This window comes from Mangifera indica, chromosome 8, assembly GCF_011075055.1.
Source record: "Mangifera indica cultivar Alphonso chromosome 8, CATAS_Mindica_2.1, whole genome shotgun sequence".
NCBI lineage: Eukaryota > Viridiplantae > Streptophyta > Magnoliopsida > Sapindales > Anacardiaceae > Mangifera > Mangifera indica.
This window is the reverse complement of record NC_058144.1, coordinates 8,156,061-8,181,964: the sequence shown is the minus strand read 5'-3', so window position 1 is coordinate 8,181,964 and position 25,904 is coordinate 8,156,061. Positions and strand designations below refer to the sequence as shown.

General features: G+C 34.3%; 4 protein-coding genes and 1 pseudogene across 6 annotated transcripts; 2 read left to right on the top strand and 3 right to left on the bottom strand.

Annotated features, from left to right (window-relative positions):
* Positions 1–1,347: 1,347 nt before the first annotated feature.
* LOC123224536 (WD repeat-containing protein LWD1) lies at positions 1,348–2,631 on the bottom strand. Its single transcript, XM_044648253.1, has one exon. The coding sequence runs from the start codon at positions 2,505–2,507 to the stop codon at positions 1,467–1,469; it is 1,041 nt and encodes a 346-aa protein (XP_044504188.1). The 5' UTR covers positions 2,508–2,631; the 3' UTR covers positions 1,348–1,466.
* Positions 2,632–6,144: 3,513 nt separating this feature from the next.
* LOC123223642 (expansin-A4-like) lies at positions 6,145–8,156 on the bottom strand. The gene is made up of 3 exons (XM_044646912.1): positions 7,790–8,156; positions 7,386–7,698; positions 6,145–6,597 (listed from the first exon to the last, which is right to left on the bottom strand). Exons 1-3 carry the CDS (start codon positions 7,920–7,922, stop codon positions 6,294–6,296), a joined length of 750 nt encoding a protein of 249 aa, XP_044502847.1. The 5' UTR covers positions 7,923–8,156; the 3' UTR covers positions 6,145–6,293.
* Positions 8,157–12,614: 4,458 nt separating this feature from the next.
* LOC123223640 (pentatricopeptide repeat-containing protein At3g26630, chloroplastic-like) lies at positions 12,615–14,644 on the top strand. 2 transcript variants are annotated; one of them, XM_044646911.1, is made up of 2 exons: positions 12,616–14,049; positions 14,149–14,644. In XM_044646911.1, the coding sequence occupies exons 1-2, from the start codon at positions 12,882–12,884 to the stop codon at positions 14,478–14,480; spliced, it is 1,500 nt and encodes a 499-aa protein (XP_044502846.1). In that variant the 5' UTR covers positions 12,616–12,881; the 3' UTR covers positions 14,481–14,644. The 2 variants fall into 2 exon arrangements, with proteins under 2 accessions (XP_044502845.1, XP_044502846.1); XM_044646910.1 differs by having other exon boundaries at positions 12,615–14,644.
* A 1,969-nt stretch (positions 14,645–16,613) lies between these two features.
* Positions 16,614–17,380, bottom strand: LOC123223496 (annotated as a pseudogene).
* Positions 17,381–19,772: 2,392 nt separating this feature from the next.
* On the top strand, positions 19,773–25,841 carry LOC123223868 (acetyl-coenzyme A synthetase, chloroplastic/glyoxysomal-like). 2 transcript variants are annotated; one of them, XM_044647310.1, is made up of 19 exons: positions 19,773–19,962; positions 20,240–20,678; positions 20,769–20,912; positions 21,012–21,167; positions 21,273–21,395; positions 21,478–21,646; positions 22,166–22,248; positions 22,433–22,534; positions 22,614–22,702; positions 22,803–22,893; positions 23,114–23,227; positions 23,784–23,860; positions 23,954–24,032; positions 24,121–24,189; positions 24,292–24,467; positions 24,683–24,739; positions 24,968–25,058; positions 25,140–25,238; positions 25,412–25,841. In XM_044647310.1, the coding sequence occupies exons 2-19, from the start codon at positions 20,244–20,246 to the stop codon at positions 25,595–25,597; spliced, it is 2,340 nt and encodes a 779-aa protein (XP_044503245.1). In that variant the 5' UTR covers positions 19,773–19,962; positions 20,240–20,243; the 3' UTR covers positions 25,598–25,841. The 2 variants fall into 2 exon arrangements, with proteins under 2 accessions (XP_044503245.1, XP_044503244.1); XM_044647309.1 differs by having other exon boundaries at positions 19,773–20,678.
* Positions 25,842–25,904: the final 63 nt, after the last annotated feature.

Genomic DNA, 25,904 nt, shown 5'->3' with positions numbered 1-25,904 from the left:
TTCTACTAAAGTTTTAATACAAAGATAAATATATATTTATGATATTTTAAAAACTTAAATATCTATTTATAATTCAATTTTTTTAAAAATTTAGTTTAAAATTAAAGATAAAATTGTTATTTATTTAAAAAAATTAAAAAGTTAAAGTTTTATAGTATTTTTCTCCTCAAATTTAAAAATTTAAAAATTTCCCCTCACCCAAAGTTTCCAAGTTTTCAAAACCCACCATTTCACCCCCTAATCCCTTGGTTTTCTTTCTCCCCTTCTAGCAACCATCTCTGACAACTATCTGAAAACGAGATGAAAAGTCAAGAACCATCTCTAATAGATGAATCTTCATCTCTATCAACAAATCTCTTCATCAACGAAGACGAAAAGGTGTCACCTCTTTGTTAATGGGGAGATGACGTCTTTTCATCGATGTTCAAGAAGAGGCAAAGATCTCTGTCTTTTCTTGGACGTTGATGAAGAGACCATGTCTCTTTGCCTTTGCTAAAGATAGTCACCAACTCTTTGTTTCGTCTTCATATTGTCGCCATTGTTAAAGAGAGGAGAAAGAAAATCTAAAAATGTAGGGGTAAAATAATCACTTTTCATTAATATAATAATCCCTCATTAGCTTAAAAAAGGGGTAAACTGACAGTGCATGTCTCACTCAAGATAAAAGAAATAGTGTCGTCAGCAATGAAATGAAATGAAATTTCCACTTTTCTCTTTTACTTTCCAATACCACATTTTCTAATTACTTGTCACACAAGATGACAAGTAATTCTCATTGTTAACGGTATCAAATAAAGGTTTACCCACAAAAGGAAACCACCAGCAAACCCTGCTTATGGCACTGGTAGGATAAATAAAGATGCATCGAAGCATATATATACAATAATTTTCGACAACTTACAACCATAAGACAGATAACAAAATTATACGCCGTATATCCATGATGAGAACTAACTTAGCCCTTACTAAACCACATCCAGTCCAAGTACTAGGGGTCAGAGACATAAACCTGTTCTCCATTAACAAGCTAATCATCAAACCAAAGTCACTTCTTTTGCCCTTTTCTTTCTACTGTCAATCACTTCAAAATCATTAACCTGAAAAACTTTCATTGACACATATAATACATAACCCTTTTTAATTACTTGGAAGTTTGCAACCCACAACCAAGTTCTATGGTCACCACTCTACTCCGCATTTTAAGCTTAAATTAGCAGATTATATCTAAACCTCATGAGCAAAACCATTCCTACTGTGTTCAACTGAATAAGTCCCTCTAACTTCCCATACCTAGGTTTAGTCTCATATATTCTGAACATCTAAGCTCTAACAAAAGGGATAGACATATTTGCATGCAAATAGACAAATTATATTGATCATCCAGTTTTACTCTCTTGATTGATCATTTAGGAATGAAATCCTCCTAACATTAGGAAACATGATTGTCCGCAAATAACAATATCTGGTCATACCCTAAGAATCTGAAGCTTCGTAGAGAACGCAATGGCAACCCAATCCGACTGCGAAGATGACCACTGCAGCTGCTCGATTTCAGCCCCTGCCGTGTACGCCAGAATCGGATCCAATCCACCCTCAACAGGTTGACCCATTGACGACAAATCCCATATCAACGCCTGCGAATCATCACCCGCCGTGCATATGTGGCACGAACTGTGCGGGGCCCATGCAATGGCGTTCACACTCGCCTGGTGGCGCTGAAGCTCCACCACCGGGAGCGTTGGGAAGCGAATGTCTAACACCACCACCTTCGCGCTATCCATGATTATCGTCGCCATGTACCTGGGGTCCTGTTTGTTCCAGCCCAGACGAACCAGCGGTGTGTCCGGTTCCGAGCTCTCGTAGATAATCGTCGAATGTTCTTTATCGCGCAAATCGAAAACCCTAACGGAACCGTCGGCCGAAACGGAAGCGAAAACGCCGACGCCGCCCCACGCTATGTCGTACACCTCTTTATCGTGAGCGATTAGCTGAGTATCAACCGCTTCTCTCTCGATATCCCAAATTGTACACGTGGTATCGATGCTCGATGTTCCGATTCGCTTCGGCTCCGCTTCGTTCCAGTCAAACGACGTCAACGGCCCACAATACTCACTGTTCTTGTTTCCATTCAAAAGGCTCTTAAGCTCGACGCGGCGTTCTTCGTCGGAGATCCGCCAGATGCGGAGGAAGTCACTGGAGGTGGCGAGTAGGTCGGGCTTCTGGCACTCCTTATCAGGGATGAAGATGGCCTTGGTGGGCGGATAGGGATGTTCGAAAGAAAGATTTGGGTCGGCTCGGATCTCGCCAGTGGAATCATCAAGCTGGACAATTTCGACCCGGTTGGGGTACTGCTCGAGGAGGCTGGCGATAGCGAGACGGTACTTCTTGTCGCGACGGACGCTCCAGTTCATGGCGTAGATGTGCCATGGAGACTCGTAGGTGTAGATCTCGGATCTTTTCTGCTGCTCGTCCGAACCGTCTGGATTCGGATCACTACTAGCACCCATTTTTTGGATACTTGTGCTGTGCTGTGCTGTGCTGTGCTCTGTGTTCACTCCGAAAGTGAGTTAGGGATGATGAGTTGGCGAGTGTTTCAGATAAGAATTGCGGAGCGAGTCAATGAGGTCAAGAATTGCGGCGAAAAGACTTGTTCCCACCAAAGGTTAAGAGCATTCTTGAACGCACATCCATAAATTTTCAAAAACTCAAATACATACTTATAAGTTATTAAACTTAATCAAAATTATTAGTTATAAGGGATAAAATTATTATTTTATTTTTAAATTATAAAAAATTATATTATTTTCCTTCTTTAATTTAAAAAACTAATATTTTTCCTCAAAATTAAGTTTTAAAAAATTTATTTTTCTCTCTAAGGTTTTTTCTTATTCTCCAGTGACTAAAATCCCTTCCCGCCATCAATCAGCGTTTCCATCATCTTCTCAATCTGCTGTTGGCCCTTCCATCGTGGCATGTTTTGTCTAACAAAGATAAATCGTCTCCATCTGGTCAATGGATCGACATTAGATGAATCTTCTAATCTCCTCTGACCAATGAATCAATATCAGACAAATCTTTTAATTTCGATTTCTGATATCGATTCGTCAGTCGAACGAAGTTAAATTATCTTCATATGGTCAAAGAGACGAAGACGATGAATCATCTTTATCTCTTCGTCTGACGAAAATGGTCTTTGTCCAACGAAGATGCTCTTCGTCTGACGAAACTGCTACTTTGGGAAGATAAATAACGAAATGAATTTCGATCCCCATAGAAAGAAAAAAAACTTTATAAAGAAATGTAAATTTTTCAAAACTTAATCAAAGGAAAAATTATTGGGTTTTCAAATCAAGGGGAGAAAAATAATATATTCTTTTAGAGTTTTAATGGTTTGAGTAGATGTTTAATTTTTTGAAACCTCACAAGCGTATATTTGGAAATAGATTAAACCTCAGGCGGAAAATAGTCCTTGGCCAATATAATATATTTGTAAAACTACTCCTAGGCCCCTCTCCCAAATTTTGATAAGGATTTTGCTATGTCATGTTACAATTTTGTGCTCTACTTCAACTAAAAAAATTTTTGCCGCTTTCATGTATTAATCATGGATTTTGTATTATGATAATAATTAGGCTCGTTGAGTATGAAGAATAACACTTTATGGATCAAGAGTTCGGGTTAGTGTAAACAAACCAAACTTGGATTGGGCTCACTAAACTTATTCGCTCAAATTTGGTTTTCTTATTACTCGTACGACGTTGTTTAAATTTTTTTTTTAATATATTTTAGTCCAGGTTTAGGCTTGAGTTTGTATATATTAAGCTTGGGTTTGGATTCATTCGAGCAAAACTCGTATCGAGCTTAAACAAGCTTGCTTTAGATCTAACCTTAACAACTGCATGCAATTCATATAATTAGTAGTTTCTTTGGTTTTACTTTCAAGAGTTTGACTAAAAAAGTGTTTGATTATATAACAATTGCCCCGAGCTTTTGGAGTACAAATAAGGCTTCAAGAGCTCTTCACCTTCTTACATAATGAATGACACATGGACAATCGAGATTTCTGTTTTGAAGTATGTCGTGAAAATAATGTTTCCACTTTCAATTTTAATGTATTACAACCTATCATATATGGCAGCTCAAATCACCATGACTTGTTATTGAGCATGATTTGTGCACCTCGTTGGATTGATGGCACTTGTCACTGACTTGACTTCTTTATCCCCAGAAGCTGCTTAAAACTGTTTATATCGCACTTATGGGTTCTTGTGTTTAGGTGGTTTATGAGTAGAGTTTCATCTTTGCATACTATCTTTTGGGTAGACATAGTTGTTGATAGTGCTTTAGGGTAAGAAAATACCATCGGGGTTATTGGTTTGGTTAGACTTGTAGCTAGTCGGTCATTGGTTGAGCCTTTCGCTAATTGATTGTTGCTCTTTCTTATTTTTAGATGTCTTCCAAAAATTCAACCAAATGATGGATTCAAGGGTTATCCAATTGGTTCAAAGGCATCTTCCATTAGTCTCGAAGTCCCTCAAGTGCGGTAGAGAAAAGTCACACAATTGGTCACAGTAGAGTAATCGATCGAGGTTAAAGTTAAGGTTTGTGGGATTAAACTTAGTGGAAAACATCATGAAAAAATTGAATCTTCACAAGGAGCAGAATCTTTGTCGTCTAACTTGGGCAACAAGAACATCATGGAGATTGAGGACACGAGGAGTTGTCCTCGATCACTACAATAAACATAAAGAGTTGTTACGGCATTCCTTTCTAACTACAAGAACCAAGGGACTATTTACACCATGCACCTCCTTATGGATGGGTAATGGTCTCAAAAGCCATGTTGTAATGCAATGTGATGCTTCCTCTGCACTAGTTCATGAAGGAGGTATTTAACTACTTCAAGTTGTGTCGTTCCAACTATAGCTGAACACACACCGTTGCACTCTTGGCAGGTACATGGCTTACATGGTGCAAGGACTTGGCGAGCTCATTATCGAATAGCTTGCCTACGCCTATTGATTGAAAGAACATGCCACAGAAGAAGGATTATACTACCTCTCTAAGCGAACAAAGAAGGAACTTAATTGAGTCAACATATGAGGGAAAATATGGGTGATCAGAGAAGCAAATATTTCTTCTTCCTTAGCTCGTGTAATAGACATTTTATGGTAGCAAGTGGGTTTTAGGTGTTGTTTAGTTGTCTGCTTGCATGTTGTCATTTCTAATCTTACTTATCAACTAACCTCATCCTTTTGTTTTTTTGTTTTGCAGTTAATTAACATAAGTCAAATTTGGACATACACAGTAAGTTTCTGTGAGCTTCCTAACAGCACTTGAGATGTCGAGAGTTATTCTTCAGTGCCAAGCTTCAAACATTCGGTCTAATCTCTTAGACTTCCTGCAACCTCTTGTCCAATGAGAAAATTCTCAAGTAAGCGTTGACTCACTCTTCTTCTTTAAGTGTTCTTTCTTGCATAAATAAGACTTGTTTTAAGCCATTCGTAGACCCAACCCCACTATGGGCCGGGGAGCTATTCCTTTGGTTTTTCCCTTTGTTTGTAGTGGTCAGTCGAGTAGGGGACAAACGAGCCCCCTAACCTAACGCAGATAAAAGAAAAATAGGAGGTGCAACGTTTAAGAAGTTGCGTATTGAAGCTCCTCCAACCGTTGTTGGTGAGGACAGAAAAAAGAAAAAAAAAAAATTTTATGTTTTGCACTTCTGTAATGAAAAGCTTTGGTCAAAATTGTAAATATCAAATGTTATTAAAAACAATGCAAATTCTGATTCACAGCAAACTTGATGGTAAATATTTATAATTACAAAATTATAATATTTCTTGGTGTTGGAAAATAATGTCATTTTTGTAATTATGTAAATTAAACAGTATAATTGTGTACCCAAAAGTTAACAAATCCATCGTTAAATTGATCTAGGGTTTAGGAATATTATTGGTAATTAGAATGGAGATAATAATTTGTTTCCCTGTGTTTTGCATTAATTGAGATAAGAGAATACAGTTTTGGATATTATATATATAAATTCAATCGTTCATTAATAATTGATATAATCGGATTAAATTAATCCATCAAAGGTGGCCTAAACCCGATACTAGATGTATCAAAATAGTAAAAACAAGCAACTATGTAAAACTTATTTATATTAATAATATTTTTTTATTTATATTAATAACTTTTTTTTTTAAAGCTATTTCATTATATGCGAGCGCTTGATTATTCTTTAGCACCTCAGGATTTTCACCCTTTCAACTTTATAAACACAAGAAAATATGTTAAAATTGACCCCCTTCGAAGGTTTGTCCAAACTGCCAATTAGCCGGCGCCACGTTGTAACTAGTGACAGTTCTACCGTCACTGGTGGTGACTTGAAAAGAGAGCCCTTGCCCGTAGAGGTATGAATTACTCTGCCAATTTTGGCCCCAGTTTCTTGACATGGGTTGCCACCCAGTTCTAGACCCTTTGATTGAAACTGATCGAACGTCTCCGGCTCCACCAACGTTCGTGATCAAAACCAAGTTGAAATATGGGTTCCCATTTATTGTAAATCTTATTCCTCCTTTCTTCACGCAAGGAACCCTGCCAACATCAACACAAATTCACAATTTTAGCAGACGAACTGCTTCAAAACTGAGACTCCTGCGGAACCCTGGGAGGCCATGCAGGTAAACCTAGGCAATTGGGGTGGCTAGGGTGCAGGCGGGGTAAAAACAGGTGCAAGTAAAAAATAAATTATTTTATTCAAGCGGTATTTTTTAAAACTCCTTTATCTATTAATATTAATTTTTTAATTATTTTAATAAATTTATTTAATAATTTTTAATACTTTTATTTTCAAATGCTTCGTAAAAATGGTAAGTGTAATCTTTAAATACACTATAAAAAGGATAAATATTACGTGAAGAAACTAAAATTTACCTCAAATTATAAAAATAATTTTTATAGATTCAAAGAATTTTAGTATTGAACACGAAATAAATATCACAAAAAAATGTTTAATGTTTAAATTCTTTAAATTTATTTTCAATATAACAAATTTTTTAATTTTATAGTAAATTGAAAATCATTTTATGTTAAAAAGAAGATAAAATATATAAAATTTGTGTTGAAAATATTGTAGATTTGATGTTGAGGAGGAAGAATAAGATGACCAGGAAAGAAATCATAGATGATTGTAGGTACGGGTCCAAAATCTAAAAATCATAGTCGTTTTTAAGACGGGTGCCCACGGGTGCCTATCCCATTTTATCAGCTTTACATGCAGCCATTCAAGGGGCTTCTGCCGCAGATTTTGTGAGAATAAACCACGGACTTGATCATTCAACAAAGTGGGACTACATATTTACAAAGATTTTTCTTCTGCATACCTTCTAAATGACACAGGCACTATTCCAGCGCGGTATTGTGCAATTTTCAAGAAAGCAGGCACAGACATATCGAAGTGTTGGCGAGGAGGATTACACCACCCTCCTTGGCCACTCGGCAAAGTATAGTTAGGTGGGCAAAAGTTTGTAGCAGTCACAATAACTGAACCAGGGAGGCACCATTGCGGATCATTTTCACATTTCAGTTCAAAACAAGCTCCACAAGTCGAACCGCTATTGAACAACGCTGTGCTTAGTGCTGTGGTGCTCGCCCCATATCCTTGATCGTATAAATTCCCATATCCACATGCTCCTCCTGCATATATATATATAATATAACTAATTAACTCCATATCAATACATGATGCAAAAATATTCACAACAGAATAGAATTGACGTATACTTACCCATTGTGCCACATGTGTCATTGCCGCCATAGAAGGTGGCGTGGGCGCTTTGCCAGCCGCCGTAATCAGCAGCGGTGCGGTGGAAGTAGACAATGAAGAGAAGAATAGGGAGGGAGAAGGCTTGAGGCGCCATTGAACTGGTTTTTGAAAGAGTTGATGTAATTAAACTAGTTTGTGTTATGAAATGGTGGATCAGAGAGTGTGTATATACATATAAGCAAATGGAGGAAAGCGTAGAAAAGAGGCGGCCAAGGGGCCTACCCCAACTGATGAACTAAGTGGGATCTCCACATCTATTTCTCAAGAGTTTGTTGAAACTTAGATAAATTAATAGTATGTTCTTTGCTGTTACTTTTTTTATTTTTATGCTCACTGATTTTTGGTTCCTCTTATTTTTAGTGTAGTCTTTTGCATTTGATAAAATACAGTGGCTTTGACTGGGAGGTTGGGTAGGTTAAGGGTGTAATTATAAGAGAAAATAAGATTATGTTTGCACATGGAGGATAATCCTAAAATGGTTGAGATCAAAGCCAACGGGCTTTATGGTTTCTTATTTGAGAAAATTGGAAACCAAAATAATGTGTTTGAGTTTGACATCCATGGATGTTCTTCATTGTCAAAACTTGTCCCCTTAAAACTCTTTATCTAGTAATTACCGACTAGGAATTACTGGAGATGAATTTGCCGATGTTGCTGAACCTTTGGATTATGAACAGTTGTGAAAGTGGCTGGATTTATGGGTTTAGTCCAGAAGAAATACTCTCAGGTATGAGCTGTGTCAAATTGTTCTTTTGTTCTTACTTGTGAAGGGATTTTGTAGTTGGTTATAGGGCAAATTAATTTGCATTAAGTCACATCAGATAACGTATGTTAACAACTTAATTTGTTCTACAAAGAATAAATATGATGATTTAGTTTTTATTATTTTTTCACGACACGACGTAACACAATACCAAATGATGTGATATTTGGTATCATGACACAATATTAAACGATATGGTATTTTATAATGCGATAAATAAGATAATAAATAATTTTACTATTATTTCAAATTATAAGTTAATCATAATTTTTTAAATTTTTTTATTATATTATTAATATTAAAAATATTTTAAAAATTATATAAAATAAATATTTAACCGAATACATATTAGTTTAACCAAATACAATATTAGTTTTTACCCAATAATATTTTGAAGATTTTTAAGTAACTAAAATAATTACTTATATATCCTAATTTTAACAATTATGTTGCATTTTATTTAAATAATATTTTATTACTAAAAGAAAGATTACATTGAAAATAAATTATTTAAAAATTAGTTTGATAAATTTTGATAAATATATATATGTATAAATAATTATTATATTTGATTAGGGATTAAAAAAATACTAGTATATTATTTTACTTAAATATCTTTAGGTATAATTATTATAAAATATATTTCATGTTACTTGTTATATTAATTGAAGATGAAGATATTTTTGTCTTAAAAAATTAATAAATAATAATAAAATTAATATTATATTTATAATCTTTTAATATCTAAGTTCAAAGTGATAATATTTATACATCATAACTATCTTTATGATCATTTTTCACTTTTAGCAATCAATTAAACTATACATAATCACCTTAAGCATATACTTGATATATGTTATTAAACGATTGGACAACTTTAAATTACAAATAAACAACACCCAATCAAATGATGACACACAAGTATATACCTATTTATATAATTAAATAAGTAGGTATAATATTGCTCTTTGGTAATAAAATATGAACAATGTTATATGTACATATTTTTAATATATAATTAAAGTACATAGATGATGTGATATCACATGATTAGAGATTACTCTATCTTTAATTTCAAATCATTTAATCACATAATGATATTTATCTATATACCTAAATTATATATAAAAAATATATGTATATTATTTTATTGATAAAATATTACTCGAATCAAACACATCTATAAAGTGCATGATCACACACATGTGAAAGCCATTCTTTTTGCTACTCTGAATTCATAGAGAGAGATTGCTCTGTGCAAATTTATGGCCATTGCTAATTTATGGTTGTTTTCTCATAATTCATGGTCAATTGAAGTTGAAGTAGAACATGGGGATGAAAATGACTATTTACCACGAGAAGGGAAAAAAAAAAGACGTCTACGCATACACAATTTAGGCATATGTATTTTGTGTTATTATATCATTAAATAATTTTAAATTAAAAATAAAATAATATTCAATCACATGATGACACATTATATATATACTTAAATTGTGTTCCACAAATATGTACATGCTCTTATTTGCACAAGCATATTATCTTTATACAGGTGGTTTTATTTCTAACACAATGAAACTGGCCACATTCCTCCAAAGTTGTTTTTATCAACAATAAAACTATATATATAATTTGGTATAAAAATAATGATATATTATTATGTAATTCAGTTTCGTTTTATTTTTAATTTTAAACTACTCAATAATATGATAACATAATATTATTTATATATAAAATTATATATATTATTATGCATATAATATTACTCATAAAAGTTTTTGCCTATTGGGAAATTTTCTTTTCTTTCGTTCCCATATAAAATAACAACAAAATGTTTGATAGGGAAAGAATTTACAATACATGTGTTATACTTTGAGAAAATTAAATTAATTGTCCAAATACAACTGGTTTAAACTAAAAATGCCCAAGTTTGACAAACTAAAATTAAAATGCTCAAAAGTGAAACAACTTAAGTGAAAATGTCCAACTATTTTTAAAAAATGCAAAAGATACCCAAATATAATAAGTGCAAACTTGAATAGGTTGAATTTCATGTCAACCCTATTAATTTGAAACTAGAACTAATTCCTGAGTATAAGATCAACACTCTATTGAATCTCATGTCCCATAAGTGAAGGAAGTGCCCAAAATACGTTCATTCAAACAACCTCAATTGTTGTTGTGTCAATGTAAATTTTATCTTGGATATAATATTTCACTACACATGCGAAATCACCTCTATCTAAAAGTGTTGTGTCTCATCAAGGATTCTTAATTCTCTCCTTGGGTCCTCACGTTTTCTTTTTTGAGAAATTTTCTGTTAAAATACTATTATTATCATGACAAATTTAATAAAAATTTCATAAATACAGACATAAAATTTGAAATCAATATGAAATGTATATTTATAATTTATTAATTTCTACAATAATTAGAAAAAAAAAAAACAGAACTCCAATTCTAATCTTATACATAAAAAAATCTTTGAAATGAAAAAAAATGAAAAAAAAACAAATCTGAAATTTGAAAATATATGTCCAAAGACCCTTAAAGTGAGAAAAATTGAAAAAAAATCTAGCATTCAAAAACTACACATAAAAAAACCCTAGAATAGAATAAATAAAAAATTGGACCTAAAATTTGAAAACTACATGTCAAAAAACTCTTCGAATAGGAAAAATTAAAAAAAAAACTAAAATTCGAAAACTACAAATGAAAAAACCTTAAATGGAATAAATAAAAAATTAAACCTGAAATTAAAAAATTGCACGTCAAAAAATCTTTGGAATGGAAAAAATTGAAAAAACAGATATGAAATTCTAAAACTACATATAAAAAAAAAAACCTAGAATGAGATAAATAAAAAATAAAGCCTGAAATTAGAAAACTACTTGTTGAAAAACCTCTGGAATAGGAAAAATTTAAAAAAAATGAATATGAAATTTGAAAACTACACATTGAAAAACCTTATTAAATTAAATATCAAACTTAAAATTAAAAAAACTATATGTTGAAAAACTCTTAAAATAGGAAAATTTAAAAAAATGGATTTGAAATTCAAAAACTCAACATCGAAAAACACAGTAATAAAAAACCTATCAATTTTCCCCCTTAAACTAGTGACTTACCCCTTTAAATATCGAAATTATTTAAAAACTCACAATTTATCTCTCCCTCAAGTTCCTTGAGTTTCACTGTATAAAAAATAAAAAATTCCCGCTATCCCACAAGGTTTCTCAAGATCACTTGGGACTCCCTCAAGATAGTTATTGTTTAAAAAATTACAATTTTCCCCCTCTCCCAAAGATTACCCGAGGCCTCACTCTCGAGGTGGAATATTTTCCCCCGAGATCTATATTTTCGGACCAAAATTTCATTTTCCAAATACTATTTCAATAAAAAGCGAATCTATACATGTTACAATATAACAACCCTTAATCAATTCATCCAAAACAAATAATAATTGCCTTTAAAATCAAATATTCAAAACTAAAAACTTTAATTAAAAACACTTAAAATCTTTATTCAATCGATAAAATCTCAACATCAAAATTATTAAAACATGATAAAAGACAATGTATTAATTTTTTTTGTCATTTTTGTTATCAAAAAACTAGAAAAATCATCAGAAAAAAGTCAATCTCACGATCCTCGTGGAAGCTACATAGCAAGCAAAATTTTTCCCCCGAATTTAGACAGTGATTTCAAAGAAATCATGTGTTTGTTTTATTTGTTTATATAAGGGTATTTTCATCCATTCATATAACTTTGGGTATTTTTTGCCTTGTATGGATAAAGCTGAGAATTTTTGTTTTCTTTCGTTAGATTTTGGGTATTTAATTTAAGAGTAATATTATGTGTACTTATTTTAGATACACAAATATATATATACTTATATGTGTCATCATTTGATTAGTTATTGTTTTATTCTTAATTTAAAATCATTCAATCATATGATAACATATATAAATATGTATATATTTGTGTATCTAAAATAAATACACATAGTTTTATTGTTAACTTAATCTCCCCATACTTTGTGGTTCAGTTATTATGACACCAGGATATGTTATTCATCTTTCCAAACATAACGAAGCCGTAGAACCGCACTGAAACTTCATGCCGTTACCACGATTATCCAGTTTATCGACTAATTAGACGTGCAAGCTTGCGGCCCAGAATTCTTCGCCGACCGGGCCGGCCGGCCGGCGTTTAAGCACCGCTGGAAAGGTAAACAAAGCTTCTCACACAACGTTTCTCGGAAAATTACGTCATTTTTATTCAATAATTATGGCGATGTGCCTTTCATTCATCCCTGACCTTGTTGCCCATAAAACCCCACTGAGCTTTAGCTCTAGACTGAGGTTTAATTCTCAGGAAGCTCTGTTTTTACTCCGTAAATGTACCACTTTTAATAAATTGAAGTCAATCCATTCCAGAATTATCCGCCACGGCCTTACTGACGATCAATTAGTTGTTCGAAAATTACTTGATATTTGCTCTTCTTATGGCAAAATGGACTATGCCCTTTTAGTCTTTCATCAAATCCAGCGCCCCCATGCCTTTACCTGGAATCTTATGATTAGGGCACTTACTAGGACTGACAGGTCCCGGCAAGCTTTGGATTTGTTTAACCTTATGATATGCAAAGGCTTTGCGCCTGATAAGTTCACCTTTCCGTTTGTTATTAAAGCTTGCTTGGCGGCTTTTGATGTTGAGAAGGGCAAAGAGGTCCATGGTTTGGCTGTTAAAACGGGATTTTCCCGAGACATGTTTGTGCAGAATACTTTGATGGATCTTTATTTCAAGTGTGGGGATGTAGATAGTGGAACTAAGCTGTTTGAGAAAATGCGTGTACGAAGTGTTGTTTCATGGACAACTATGATTACCGGCCTTGCTGCTTCTGGGGATTTGGATGCTGCCCGGGCTGTTTTTGAGCAAATGAAATCAAGAAATGTTGTATCATGGACAGCCATGATTAATGCTTATGTTAGGCATCAACAACCTCAGGAGGCCTTTGAATTGTTCTGGAGAATGCAACTTGACAATGTCAGACCAAATGAATTTACACTTGTTAGCTTGTTTCAAGCATGTACCGACCTGGGAAGTCTAAAATTGGGTAGTTGGATTCATGACTTTGCTCTTAAAAATGGGTTCAAACTTGGAGTTTACCTAGGGACTGCTCTTATAGACATGTATAGCAAATGCGGTAGTTTGGAGGATGCTAGGAAAGTGTTTGATGAGATGCGATTTAAGAACTTAGCTACTTGGAATTCTATGATTACTAGCTTGGGTGTGCATGGGTGTGGAGAGGAAGCCCTTGCTCTTTTTGTGCAGATGGAGAAAACAAATATTCAGCCAGATGCAATCACTTTTGTGGGTGTTTTATGTGCTTGTGTACAGACAAATAATGTAGATGAAGGTTGCCGGTACTTCCAGTATATGCGAGAAAATTATGGTATCACACCGATTTTAGAGCATTATACTTGCATGATTGAGCTATATAATCGTGAAAACATGAACGATGAGATTTACAAACTTCTGAATTCCTTGCCAGATAAGCTGGATGAGAATACAGTGGCAGCATTGCTGAGATTGAACGCCATGCCTGAGAAGCTCAATGAGAATACAGAGGCAGCGTTGCAAAGGCCGAATGTAATTCCAGAGAAGCTGAATGAGAATACAGAGGCAGTATTGCCAAGGCTGAATGTTGTGCCCAAGCTGAATGGGAATACAGCGGCAGCATGGTTTACACCAAGTCTTGACAAGAGAGTGGCTGATGTGGAGAAAAATTCTTTCCAGTTTACAAATCAATCTAACTGCTTGGGAGTGTTTACATGCTATGTCCCTCAATATCAGCTCCAATGCTTCAAGTGGGATGTGGGCTAACTTTAGTGGATGGTTTTCTGACTGTTTAATTACATTTTATATTGTACACATTGTAATCACCGAGGAAGGAGCCTTGTATCAAAGTAGAACCTCCAATCATACGAAACCCTGATTCTTATAAACATTTCAAGTAAAATAATTCAAAGAAGTTTTGTAGATTGAAATGATTCCTTTATTTTCAATCTTTCGTTTTTATGTTGAAAGAAAGGGGACTTCACCTACAGTTAAAATCTCAATTATTTTCACATTCTAATGAATTTTCTGTTTATTTTAAAATTTTTAAATTCTATTGCATGTGTCCACCAATTGCCAAACATCCTTGTGCTGTAAGGTTCAGCATGAAATCAGGAGATTTTATAATGACCAAGGCATGAGAGTACAAAAACTCACGTGGCAATCCCTGATTTAAAATAAATATTTGTAAAATTAACGCAGTGGAAGTGGTCAATGTGCCCATCCCTTTATGTTTGGACTTAGTAGGTGGAAAGGCCAATGAAAGGATGTCATTGCAATTATCGAAGCTGTGCTTCTGTCTTCAGGCGCATAGTGTCAATTTCCCCGCTGATGAGTCACTGTGGTGCTTGATTGGCTGATAGTGCTGTCATCTTTTCCCTTCTTCAATAAATCTGTTTATATTCTAGTACACAATCAAGGAGTAGTTTTGTCTTGCCAGAAAGCATGGACACAGGGTCTAAGCCCAACTGGGTTGGTACCAGAAATTATACCGAGAATCTTCTGTGCCATTACTTGTTCAGTGATAGCTCTGCTCAGTATGTTTTCCTGGATTTGGCTGATGAAGGGTCTGCTGTTGTGAACCGATCCCTGAGTTTTTGTACTTCAAGAAACGTACACGTTTGTGCTTTTGCCAGTGGTCTGCTTCTGCTGTCAAGTGTTCATAATAACCAAGTGACCTATAATCTATTCAATCTATTTTCTGAGCGAAGGGAGGTTCTTCCTCGACCCCTGATAACTAGACGTAGTATTAGAACAGGTTTGGCTTTTGATGGACTCCACTACCAAGTTGTACGAGTATTCAGAATTGAAGATGAAGAAGAATGTGTCCTAGAGTCGTCCTCATCATCGTCATCTGCTGTCCCTCCAGCGGGAAGTGGTGGTTTTCTAGAAATGGAGATCTTCTCATCTGAAACTAATATATGGAGACGATATAGGCCTGTAATTCGTCTACCACTTGAACTTCCCAAGCTCGACTCGTCCCCTCTCTTTGCAAACGGAGCTATTTACTGGGAACTGGGTGGATACTTACTCGTTTATCATGTCAATCATGGGCTCTGCAGGGTGATTGAGCTGCCAAATTATCCCCACAGATGGACCTGGAATTCTCTGACCTTTGGGCAATGTTTGTTTGAGTGTGAAAGCCGTCTTCACTACTGCTACTCTGACTCTGAAGGAATCCACATCTGGGTTCTCATCAAGGAACATGATCAGGACTTCTATTCTAACTATGTGTGGAAATTAGTTCATACGGCCACACACCAGAGCTTGATATCACAAAATCCTGATGTCTTTCTTCGTATTCAACAGAGAAACAATCTTTTCTCACACTGGGAGCCATACTTTTTATCTCCATTCGCTTACATTGGAAACTCTCAAACGATATACCTGCGGCTCCCTGGTAGTATTGTCGCCTACAATTTGAGGACCCATTCTTTAAGGGAAATCTGCACTTACGAATTCCCAAACATGAACTTCTATTGCTGCTTGCTCTTCCCTGTTATTTACGGTTTGCAGGGTGATTCTCGAGACTTGCAATCACATGGGGGCATCGGAGAGGTGGTTTCATTGCCTATACAGATGAGCTAGGAAAGCAAACAAAAAGCTGAATAAGCAAAGTCTCCACTGTTATCATGTATTTGTTTTCAAATCCCACACTACTCCAATATTATTTGAATCCAATACATTGCATTTAATAAGGCTGATTTCTTATTTAACAATGAAAAGCTAGTGTAGAGAACTCGTAAAAAAAAAAAAATGGAAGCTACATTATTAAGTTGAAATGAATTCTATTTACATTTCCAACGAGAATAAGGACTGAGAAACAAAATCCCAATGCTAAAAAGTATAAAGCTAAACATCCAATCTTCTGCTCCTTTCTGGCTTGGATTTGTAAGAATATTAAAACGCAAGGACTGGCTGTTGCTTTCTTGGTTCCAAAGCAGCAATCTCCTCAATAACCAGCGATTTTTCGGCTTCAAAGTCTTCATTCACCCTATCAATATTGAAGCTGCCGATGAACTGAAAAAGCTTGTCTTTATTTTTGAGGAGGACACAGGCGATCTCAGGAGGCTTATTTTGATTTTCAACAAACAAATTAAACACGTGAAAACTTTCCAACTGTATACATTTGTTTGTATCTCGAAGAAGATTCATCAACTCCTTGAAGTTACTTAATGAGCTCAGACACCTAACCCTCACACCAGAATTTGATTGACAATATAACAATTCTCCCAGCAACTTAACAGCCTGCCTTCTGGTCAAGTAATTATGAGATTCCAACAACTGTGAATTGTATTCCTCGAAAAACCATTCATAATTCATACTCAGAAACTGACCTACAATTGATTTATGCCTCGTCAAAAGCTGTTTAAAAGTCTATTGAGCATCTGAAGCCACATCAAAATGTGGGTTCTGAAAAACCTAAAAAACTTTCTCAAGTGTTGCGATTCCATCACATATTTAGCCACACTCTGATGCCGAATACATTCTGTTGCAACAGCACCATAAATAAGAACACTACCAATCCCGTCTTCACCTTGTTCATGTTCATACCCAGATATCAAAATTTCCAAAAGGTCCAAATTTTTTTCCAAACAGCCAGAAGCAATCAACTTGCATTCAACTTTTTGCCTCTGCAAATTCGCAATGATGAGAGCAGCATTGTGTCAAAACTCTAAGGGGGCGTTTGGTTTGGGTAATGTTTGATTACTAAAATAGAAAGATTACCTTGAAGATAGATTACTTAGAAGATTACTGGGTATAAATGATTACTATGTTTGATAAAATTTGATAGGTATAAATAATTATTGTGTTTGGTTTAAGGTAATAAAAGATTACTAGTAAATTATTTTATTTAAATGCCCTTGAATATAATTATTTTTAAATATTTTTTATATTATTTGTCATATTAATTAAAAATAAATTTATTTTTATTTCAAAAAATTAATAAATAATAATTTTTCTATAATAAACTCAAGATTATCCCAATAATTTTTAAATACCTAAGGTAAAGGTGGTAATCAGATTACCACCTATATTACCTGCCACGTCAATATTGGTAATAAAAGATTACTGTAATCTTTTATTACTGATAAACCAAACAAGGGAATAAAAGATAGATTACCAAGGTAATCTATCTTACCGCCAACCAAACGCACCCTAAGTCTAATCTCGGACGACAAACGATGCGAAGTCGGAAGGCGTCTTCCCTGTTAATAAAAATAAATAAAAAAAGTGAAATTCTCACTTTTATCTATATTATTTTATTTATCCAAATTATAGTATAATTCAAATTATATAATAATTAAATTAGAGATATTAATTAAAATATTTATTTATTTTATCTTTTATATATATGTATAACTATTTTTTCTTATTATATAAATATAGTTACTTTTTAAGTTAATTTAATTTTTAAAAGAAGAAAGTTATAAGATTTAAGATTGGTCGAATAATTAGTCAGATGGGTTAGCCACCCACTTAACCAATTTTTAAAAATAAATTGATTGGTCAACCAATTTTTTAAAAATAAATTGGATTTGGATAAGATTTGAGATTTGACCGAATGATTAATCGGATGGGTTGGCTACCCATTCAACCAATTTTTCAAAATAAATTGATTGATTAATCAATTTTTTAAAAATAAATTAGTTGACTAAATGTTTGGCTAGTCAACCAACTGGCCAACCATTCAGCCAATCACTAAGCCAAACACTTGGCCAACCTTCCAATTATCAAAATCATCAAAATTTTTCATAATTTTATCTTATTTCACTTCATATTTTAATTTTAATTAGGTGAATAGATGAATTTTATATCTTAATTAGGTAAATTTATACTTGATTAAGTAAGTCTTAGTTAGGTGAGTGTAAACCCTAATAATATAGAAAAAAAAAGTGATATATATATATATATATATATAAAAGAAAAAAATAAGTTATTCTACTCAATATCCCATCAAATTATATACAAACTCACGTAAAAGGGTTGCATTCGATTTCACTTATCATTTCATTTTTCTTCTCTCCTTGTAGAGTTAAGATATCAATGAAGTATATAATATATTTAGAGTTAAATTGAAATTTTTTCTTCTCTTATCAATGAAATATATATAAATTTAAAAAATATAAATAATTTAAAACTATAAAAATATATTAATATTTTAAATAAATATATTAATATAAAAAAACGAGGTCAAAGACGAAAATAAAAAGAGATATGAATTTTCATTCTCGATTGTCAATATTTTTTGTATCTTTATCTCTTTTCTCATTTTTATCGAAACATCTCTTCTTCGTTAATATTAAAAATGATTAAAATTTTAAATTAGGATCAAAATTATCACCATCATTGGCCAGTGGTGAGATTTACCTATGTAAACCTACCCGTTTGCATTGTATAGACATGAAAAAATGTAAAAAATATATTTCTCTCTACCTTGTGTTCTGTTTCTCCATCGCATTTAAATAGATTTCTTGCTTTCATATCTCTTTCTAATAAAATATAGGCTAAAGCACTATTTCCTACCCACGGTATGCTTTTTTTTTCAAATTCTCTCTGTGAATTTTAAAAATCTTATTTAACCACTCATGAGCCGTCAAACTTAACTAAGTCTGCTAGTCATATCATTTTTCTCTCCAAACCTTAAAACCTAACACTTTCCCCCAACCCAAATTTTTAAAAATAGTATTTTTCCTCATAGGGTTTTCAAATTTTCAGATCTAATTTTTTCGATGATGATCGATGATCTCCAAGTACCTATTCTTCCTCTCTAACGTCCTCTCTTTTCGATCATATACTTTTGACGCTATATGACATCATCATCGATAAAAACGATGCGTTTTCGTCGAGACGAAGATGGACAGAGACAAAAAATTAAAATTAAGTTTATTTTTAATATTACAAATAAAATGATAATTTTACCCTTGAATTTGTTAATCTAATATTTTTTTAATAGTTTATAAATAAGTAAATGAGTTTTTCAAAATTAATCGGAGCACTTTAATGGGAAATAGTCCTTTGGCCTAAAATATATTTATAACAAACTCTAAATTATATTATTAATCAGCCCATTTCAAACTCCTTGCTCTGCAACTTCAAGCATCACCTAGTGATCATCGCCGCCAACCTGCAAACGAGCTCAAGCTTTTTCTTTCATAGGCAGCTTTGACTTTAAGAGGGGATTTTCTTTTCTTTTTCTATTCCATCGTACCCGAACACTCACTGTGCCAGCCTGCCTGCGTAACAGGTTGGTTTTTTAATATATATATAATTATTTTAATGATAATTATGAAATAATATATAGATATTGAAAGATTGGATTTGAAGATAAACCCTTGTTGAGTTCGGAGTTGAAACGTCATCTCCTTCTTCTTCTCTATATACATTTAAGTGTTTATGAAGGAAAGCAACGGGTGGAATTGGTTAATCAGAAGCAGATCTGTCTTCTGTTTTTTCATTTGGTTTATTTATTTATAAAAATACAAATTAAAAAAAAGTACCACTAATAATTGATAAAACAATAGTGTGATGATGGGCAGCAATCCTGGAGTGGTTGGGAGTTACTATAGTAGTTTCTGTTTGAACGGCCTAGTTCTAGGTCGAGGAGGAAGAGGAGCTGCTTATAAAGCTCCAGTTTTGGTATCAACACACCAAGTCAAACAACAAAAACAATTTTCATTTTCCTTCACAACACCCTTCTCTTTATCCTCCTTGTCGTTTCTGGGTGCTGGCGGCGGTGGCGGTGGTTGCAGAAGACTAGTTGTGATGATGGGATCATCAGTTTTGAGGACATCAAATTACTTGAGACATGTGGAATCTTTGAGACGTTTCCCACCCGGGGCTGGTAATATTCCACAGTTGAACGCTGTAATATTGGGTGAAGCTCTTGCTTCTGAAGAGAATGATCTTATTTATCCTAGTGATGATTTCACTCGCCAGGCTTTGGTTTCGTCACCCGAGAAGGTTAAATATTTTCTGTCTTTTTAGCTTTAAAGGCTCTACTTTTTCCTTTTTATTACTCACACTGCCTTTACTTTTGTGGTATATGATCAGTATTTGGAAATGTACAATAGGTCCATTGAGGACCCTGCTGGTTTCTGGGCCGATATTGCTTCCCAATTTTATTGGAAGCAGAAATGGGATCAGCAAGTTTGCTCTGAGAATCTTGACATCAGGAAAGGCAATATCAAGATCGAGGTACATTTGCATATTTTCCAGATCAAAAGTAAGAGCATGAAAAAGAACATTTTATTTACTTGTTACGGACTAAGTTTGTCTGCATCTTCATTTTCTCAGTGGTTCAAGGGCGGTATCACCAATATCTGCTATAATTGCGTGGACAGAAACATTGAAGCTGGATTAGGTGACAAGATTGCTATTTATTGGGAAGGCAATGATCCTGGTGTTGATGACACTCTCACATACTCCCAGTTGTTCCACCAAGTTTGCCAGGTTTAACTTGTTTTGCTTTATTTGTCTTTTCCTAAAAATCAGTTAATTTCTAGTAGATCATATGAGCAAAAGCCAATGCTGATTTTTATGTTATCTTATTTACAGCTTGCAAATTATCTGAAAGATATTGGTGTTAATAAGGGTGATGCTGTAATTATTTACTTGCCCATGTTAATGGAACTCCCTGTAGCTATGCTTGCATGTGCTCGCATTGGTGCAGTGCACTCGGTAATTTTTAGTTATGTTTTCATTCCTCCAGTTTCCACTCACGTTAGTTGAATAATTAGCATTAGCTTTTCTTTGCCTTCAGGTTGTGTTTGCTGGATTCTCTGCAGATTCTCTTTCACAGAGAATCATGGACTGCAAACCAAAAGCTATAATTACATGTAATGCTTTTAAGAGAGGTCCTAAGATCATCCAATTGAAGGACATAGTCGACACCGCCCTTGTTGACTGTGCCAAAAATGGGATCTTTGTAGGTGAGTAAATTGGACTAATTGTTTTCTGATTTGACAGAACAGATATCTCACTGACATTCCGGTAACCTTCTCATCTGCAGTTCACTAAGCTTTTCATCTTTTTAGAAAAAAAAAATTCTGTCCTGTGATGGATATGCTAAACCTAGGATTCATATTGTGAAGAATGGCACATATGAATTTGTGTTTACTAGTACATAACCTAGCTGCAACTATTAGTCTATAGGTTACTTTATTATGATTGATTAGCTTTTTCACCCTATTGCTTGGGGGTATGCCAATGGGTTATAGTTATCAAGTATGCCTGCTTAAAATAAGGAGGCAAATCACTTTGCATTATTATCACCATCGTGGTCAGCCTGATTGTTTGACTTGCTGGTTTCTGTTGGTTCCATATCCATATGACTTGGCTAACATCAACCATCACTAACTATAGAAACCAATTATTAGTGCAACAACCTATCATGACAAATTAATCAGTTCCCTTCAATTACTCATCCTTTTTTTTTTTCTTTGGACCAGATGTGTGCTTAACTTATGATAACCAGTTGGCGACGACAAGAGAAAACACTAAATGGCAGGAAGGAAGAGATGTATGGTGGCAGGTTGGTATATTCATGAATTATTTGTGATGCTTTTAGTCTATTCCAAGGAGGCTTTTGGTATATGATTTCTATATTTTGTCACTTGATAGAAGTAGAAATAGTCATTGAACCTTATTCGTTTAAAATGACTTGATACGTTGAAAGCCTTTTTCGTGTTTGATAACAAGTGAAAAATGTGTTCCAGGATGTCATCCCTAAATATCCAACTACTTGTGAAATAGAGTGGGTTGATGCAGAAGATCCTCTTTTCCTGCTCTATACTAGTGGGAGTACTGGAAAACCAAAGGTATCTGTGACCTATATGTAAGTTAACTAGTTTCTTTCTTTGTTTCTGTATTGTGTACTAAATTAAAATTTTTCAAAAGGGTGTTCTCCACACAACTGGAGGATATATGGTATACACTGCAACAACATTCAAGTATGCATTTGATTACAAGCCTTCTGATGTCTACTGGTATCCCTGAAACTCAACTTTCTTATGTTGTAACTTTTGCAATTGGAATAAGCTCATTAATCATTGTTTTAATACTTGACATTTGTTTTTCTCATATCAGGTGTACTGCTGACTGTGGTTGGATTACGGGGCACAGTTATGTTACATATGGACCATTGCTCAATGGAGCCACAGTAGTTGTCTTTGAAGGAGTAAGGAATTGTATACTTGTCAAATTGTTCACATTTGATCTGGGAAATAGATTGTATATCTGAGAAAATAAATGTTTTAATTTCTTCTGGATAAACTGTAAAATTTAGGGCATAAGCTGTAAGAGTATGGTAGATTTTAAATTAAAGGGATCCTTTCTAAGTTTCACTGTGCTTGGACTTGAGTGGCACGTTAATAATGGCATGATCTTGTTTTCTGCAGGCTCCAAGTTATCCTGATTCTGGTCGCTGTTGGGACATTGTTGACAAATACAAGGTGTCAATACTCTATACTGCACCAACTTTGGTGCGGTCTCTCATGCGTGAAGGTGATGAGGTATGTAGATCTGTAGCTTAAAATGTTTGCTGCAATTATTTGTAATTAAGATAATGGGAAGGATAAACAGTCCCCTAACTTCAGACGAATAATTAAATGGGTTTGTCAGTATAATCAACAGTGACCTGGCCTGTTCTTTCAACCTGCATGTCTAAACTTGTGAAATGAAGATTTAGTAAACTGAAATTTACACTGATTTGAGAGCATTTTACTTTTTGGTTTTATTCTTTGAACAAGGTGTTCTTGCACTTACCAAGCAACTTATTTCTTTGTATTCTATAGTTCCATTGTGGCCTTTCTCATTTACTGTGTTTGCTTGTGTTTCATTGCATTGTTTTGGAATTATTTATCAAGGGAAAAACAAAAAATAATTGCATTTAAATTTGTAATACTCAATTTAATTGAATCATTTGTTTGTAGAAGAGATTGTCAAAGTTGTGATGGTATTTTATGAACTTTTATATATGTTCAGACACACAGAGAAAGAAAGAGAGAGCTCCTTTTTTAATTTAATTTCATTGGTTTCATATTCATTTAATTTATTTTCATCATGCAGTATGTTACCCGCTATTCTCGCAAATCCTTACGGGTTCTTGGAAGTGTAGGCGAGCCTATTAATCCAAGTGCATGGAGGTTTTTAGCTCTTTTATTTCCTTGCATGGAGAAGTCCATTTTTGTGTATATGTTCTTTAAAATCTTCTATTAACATCCTCCTGTTTCTTGCAGCTGGTTTTACAATGTAGTTGGAGATGCGAGGTGTCCTATATCTGACACTTGGTGGCAAACTGAAACTGGCGGCTTCATGGTAACTTTCTTTCTTCCTGTCTGAGAGCATTCATTTTGCATAGTTCTAAAAGACATATGTTGATCGATTTTTCATTGCTACCTTGCAGATTACTCCATTACCTGGTGCCTGGCCACAGAAACCTGGTTCTGCTACTTTTCCTTTCTTTGGGGTTCAGGTTTGAGATGCAAAAATTTTATATTAAATATATATCGGTTTGGTACTTTCCATTCATCTTGTGCTTACAATTCGTCATTGTACGTTTTGGGTGTAATTGTAGCCTGCCATAGTAGATGAGAATGGTGTTGAGCTTGAAGGCGAGTGTAGTGGGTACCTTTGTGTGAAAAGCTCATGGCCTGGTGCATTTAGGACTCTTTTTGGTGATCATGAAAGATACGAAACCACATACTTTAAGCCTTTTGCTGGATATTATTTTACTGGTGATGGCTGCTGCAGGTAATTTCCACTGGTGTTATAAAGCTCTATACATGATTTCTTTCTTCTGGGTTATTGTGATGCACCTTTCTGTTTTAAATCTAATCCATTAATTGTATCTTTATTCTGGATTTTTTTCCCTGTGTGCGCGCGTTAGTGGTTTAATGATTTCCTCTTTGAGATGCAAGACATGCTAAATGAGTATGATAATGATCTTACTGAGGTCTATGTTTCAGGGACAAGGATGGATACCACTGGCTCACTGGACGGGTTGATGATGTTATCAACGTTAGGTACTTTTTTTAATTTTTGAAAGTTTTCCAGCCGTAGTCCCATATAATGCATATTCAACATGCATGTGATATAATTGGACCAGTTCACTCTTATAATAGGATAAGTGATTTATACTCATTCCAGTAAACTGTAGTTTCTCTCCCAGAGAATCTTGCATATGTAAATGTCTTAACATAATTTTGTTACACAAATTTTCCTGACTTATATGATGTCTTTTATGTGTACAGTGGACATCGTATTGGCACAGCAGAAGTGGAATCTGCTCTAGTTTCTCATCCCCAATGTGCAGAAGCTGCTGTGGTTGGTGTTGAGCATGAGGTATATTTTCCACTTTCATATTTGATGCAGATGACCCTTTTCCTGTCTGATCGTACTAACTTACATCCTTGGTGTCATTAGGTGAAAGGACAGGGTGTATATGCATTTGTTACTCTTGCAGAGGGTGTTCCTTACAGTGACGAACTCCAGAAGAGCCTTATACTCACAGTGAGAAAGCAGGTTCGTACCAATCCCACCCATCTCCCTAGTATGATCATTTGTCTTTCAAGTACACCGTGAATGTCTCTATCAGAATATTGATTTAGTAGCACCAAGAGAGTTGTGTGCGGTAAAGATTGTGTGTGCAGTTTTTGTGTGTACACAAAAAATTTTGAGTTTGTTCCATGTTTCAGATTGGAGCATTCGCAGCACCTGAGAGAATTCATTGGGCCCCTGGCCTTCCAAAAACGAGGAGTGGAAAGATAATGAGGAGAATTCTGAGGAAAATCGCTTCCAGGCAATTAGATGAGCTAGGCGACACCAGCACGCTTGCAGAACCAGGTGTGGTGGATCAACTAATTACACTCGCTGATAGCTGACATTTATCATGGAAGCTCATCACTAGAGATTGTTACTTTTCTTTTTCATTGTATTCTTCCATTCAAGCATCATTTTGAACCTTCTAATCTGATGGAAATAAGCTAAGAATTCAATAGAAAGAGAGATAGTCTATAGAGAAGGATAGAAATTATGCCCACAGACGAAAGAAGAAGATGATGATAATGTTGTTTTTAGTAACATTCTGAAGTCACTCTGGAATAATGGTAAAACTATGGACAAAAATCAGCATTCATTGCAACCAAAAAACTCAGTATGCAAAAAGAAGATTCAATTAATAGGACAACT

Bases quoted from the DNA above. Each gene is read 5' to 3' on its own strand.
- LOC123224536 (XM_044648253.1), bottom strand. From the start codon at position 2,507: ATGGGTGCTAGTAGTGATCCGAATCCAGACGGTTCGGACGAGCAGCAG.
- LOC123223642 (XM_044646912.1), bottom strand. From the start codon at position 7,922: ATGGCGCCTCAAGCCTTCTCCCTCCCTATTCTTCTCTTCATTGTCTAC. The intron at 7,699-7,789 runs GTAAGTATACGT...ATATATATGCAG, and splicing joins TGACACATGTGGCACAATGG to GAGGAGCATGTGGATATGGG. The intron at 6,598-7,385 runs GTATGCAGAAGA...TGATGTTGGCAG, and splicing joins GTGCCTGTGTCATTTAGAAG to GGTTCCTTGCGTGAAGAAAG.
- LOC123223640 (XM_044646910.1), top strand. From the start codon at position 12,882: ATGGCGATGTGCCTTTCATTCATCCCTGACCTTGTTGCCCATAAAACC.
- LOC123223868 (XM_044647310.1), top strand. From the start codon at position 20,244: ATGATGGGCAGCAATCCTGGAGTGGTTGGGAGTTACTATAGTAGTTTC. The intron at 21,168-21,272 runs GTTTAACTTGTT...TCTTATTTACAG, and splicing joins TGTTCCACCAAGTTTGCCAG to CTTGCAAATTATCTGAAAGA. The intron at 25,059-25,139 runs GTATATTTTCCA...TGGTGTCATTAG, and splicing joins TGGTTGGTGTTGAGCATGAG to GTGAAAGGACAGGGTGTATA.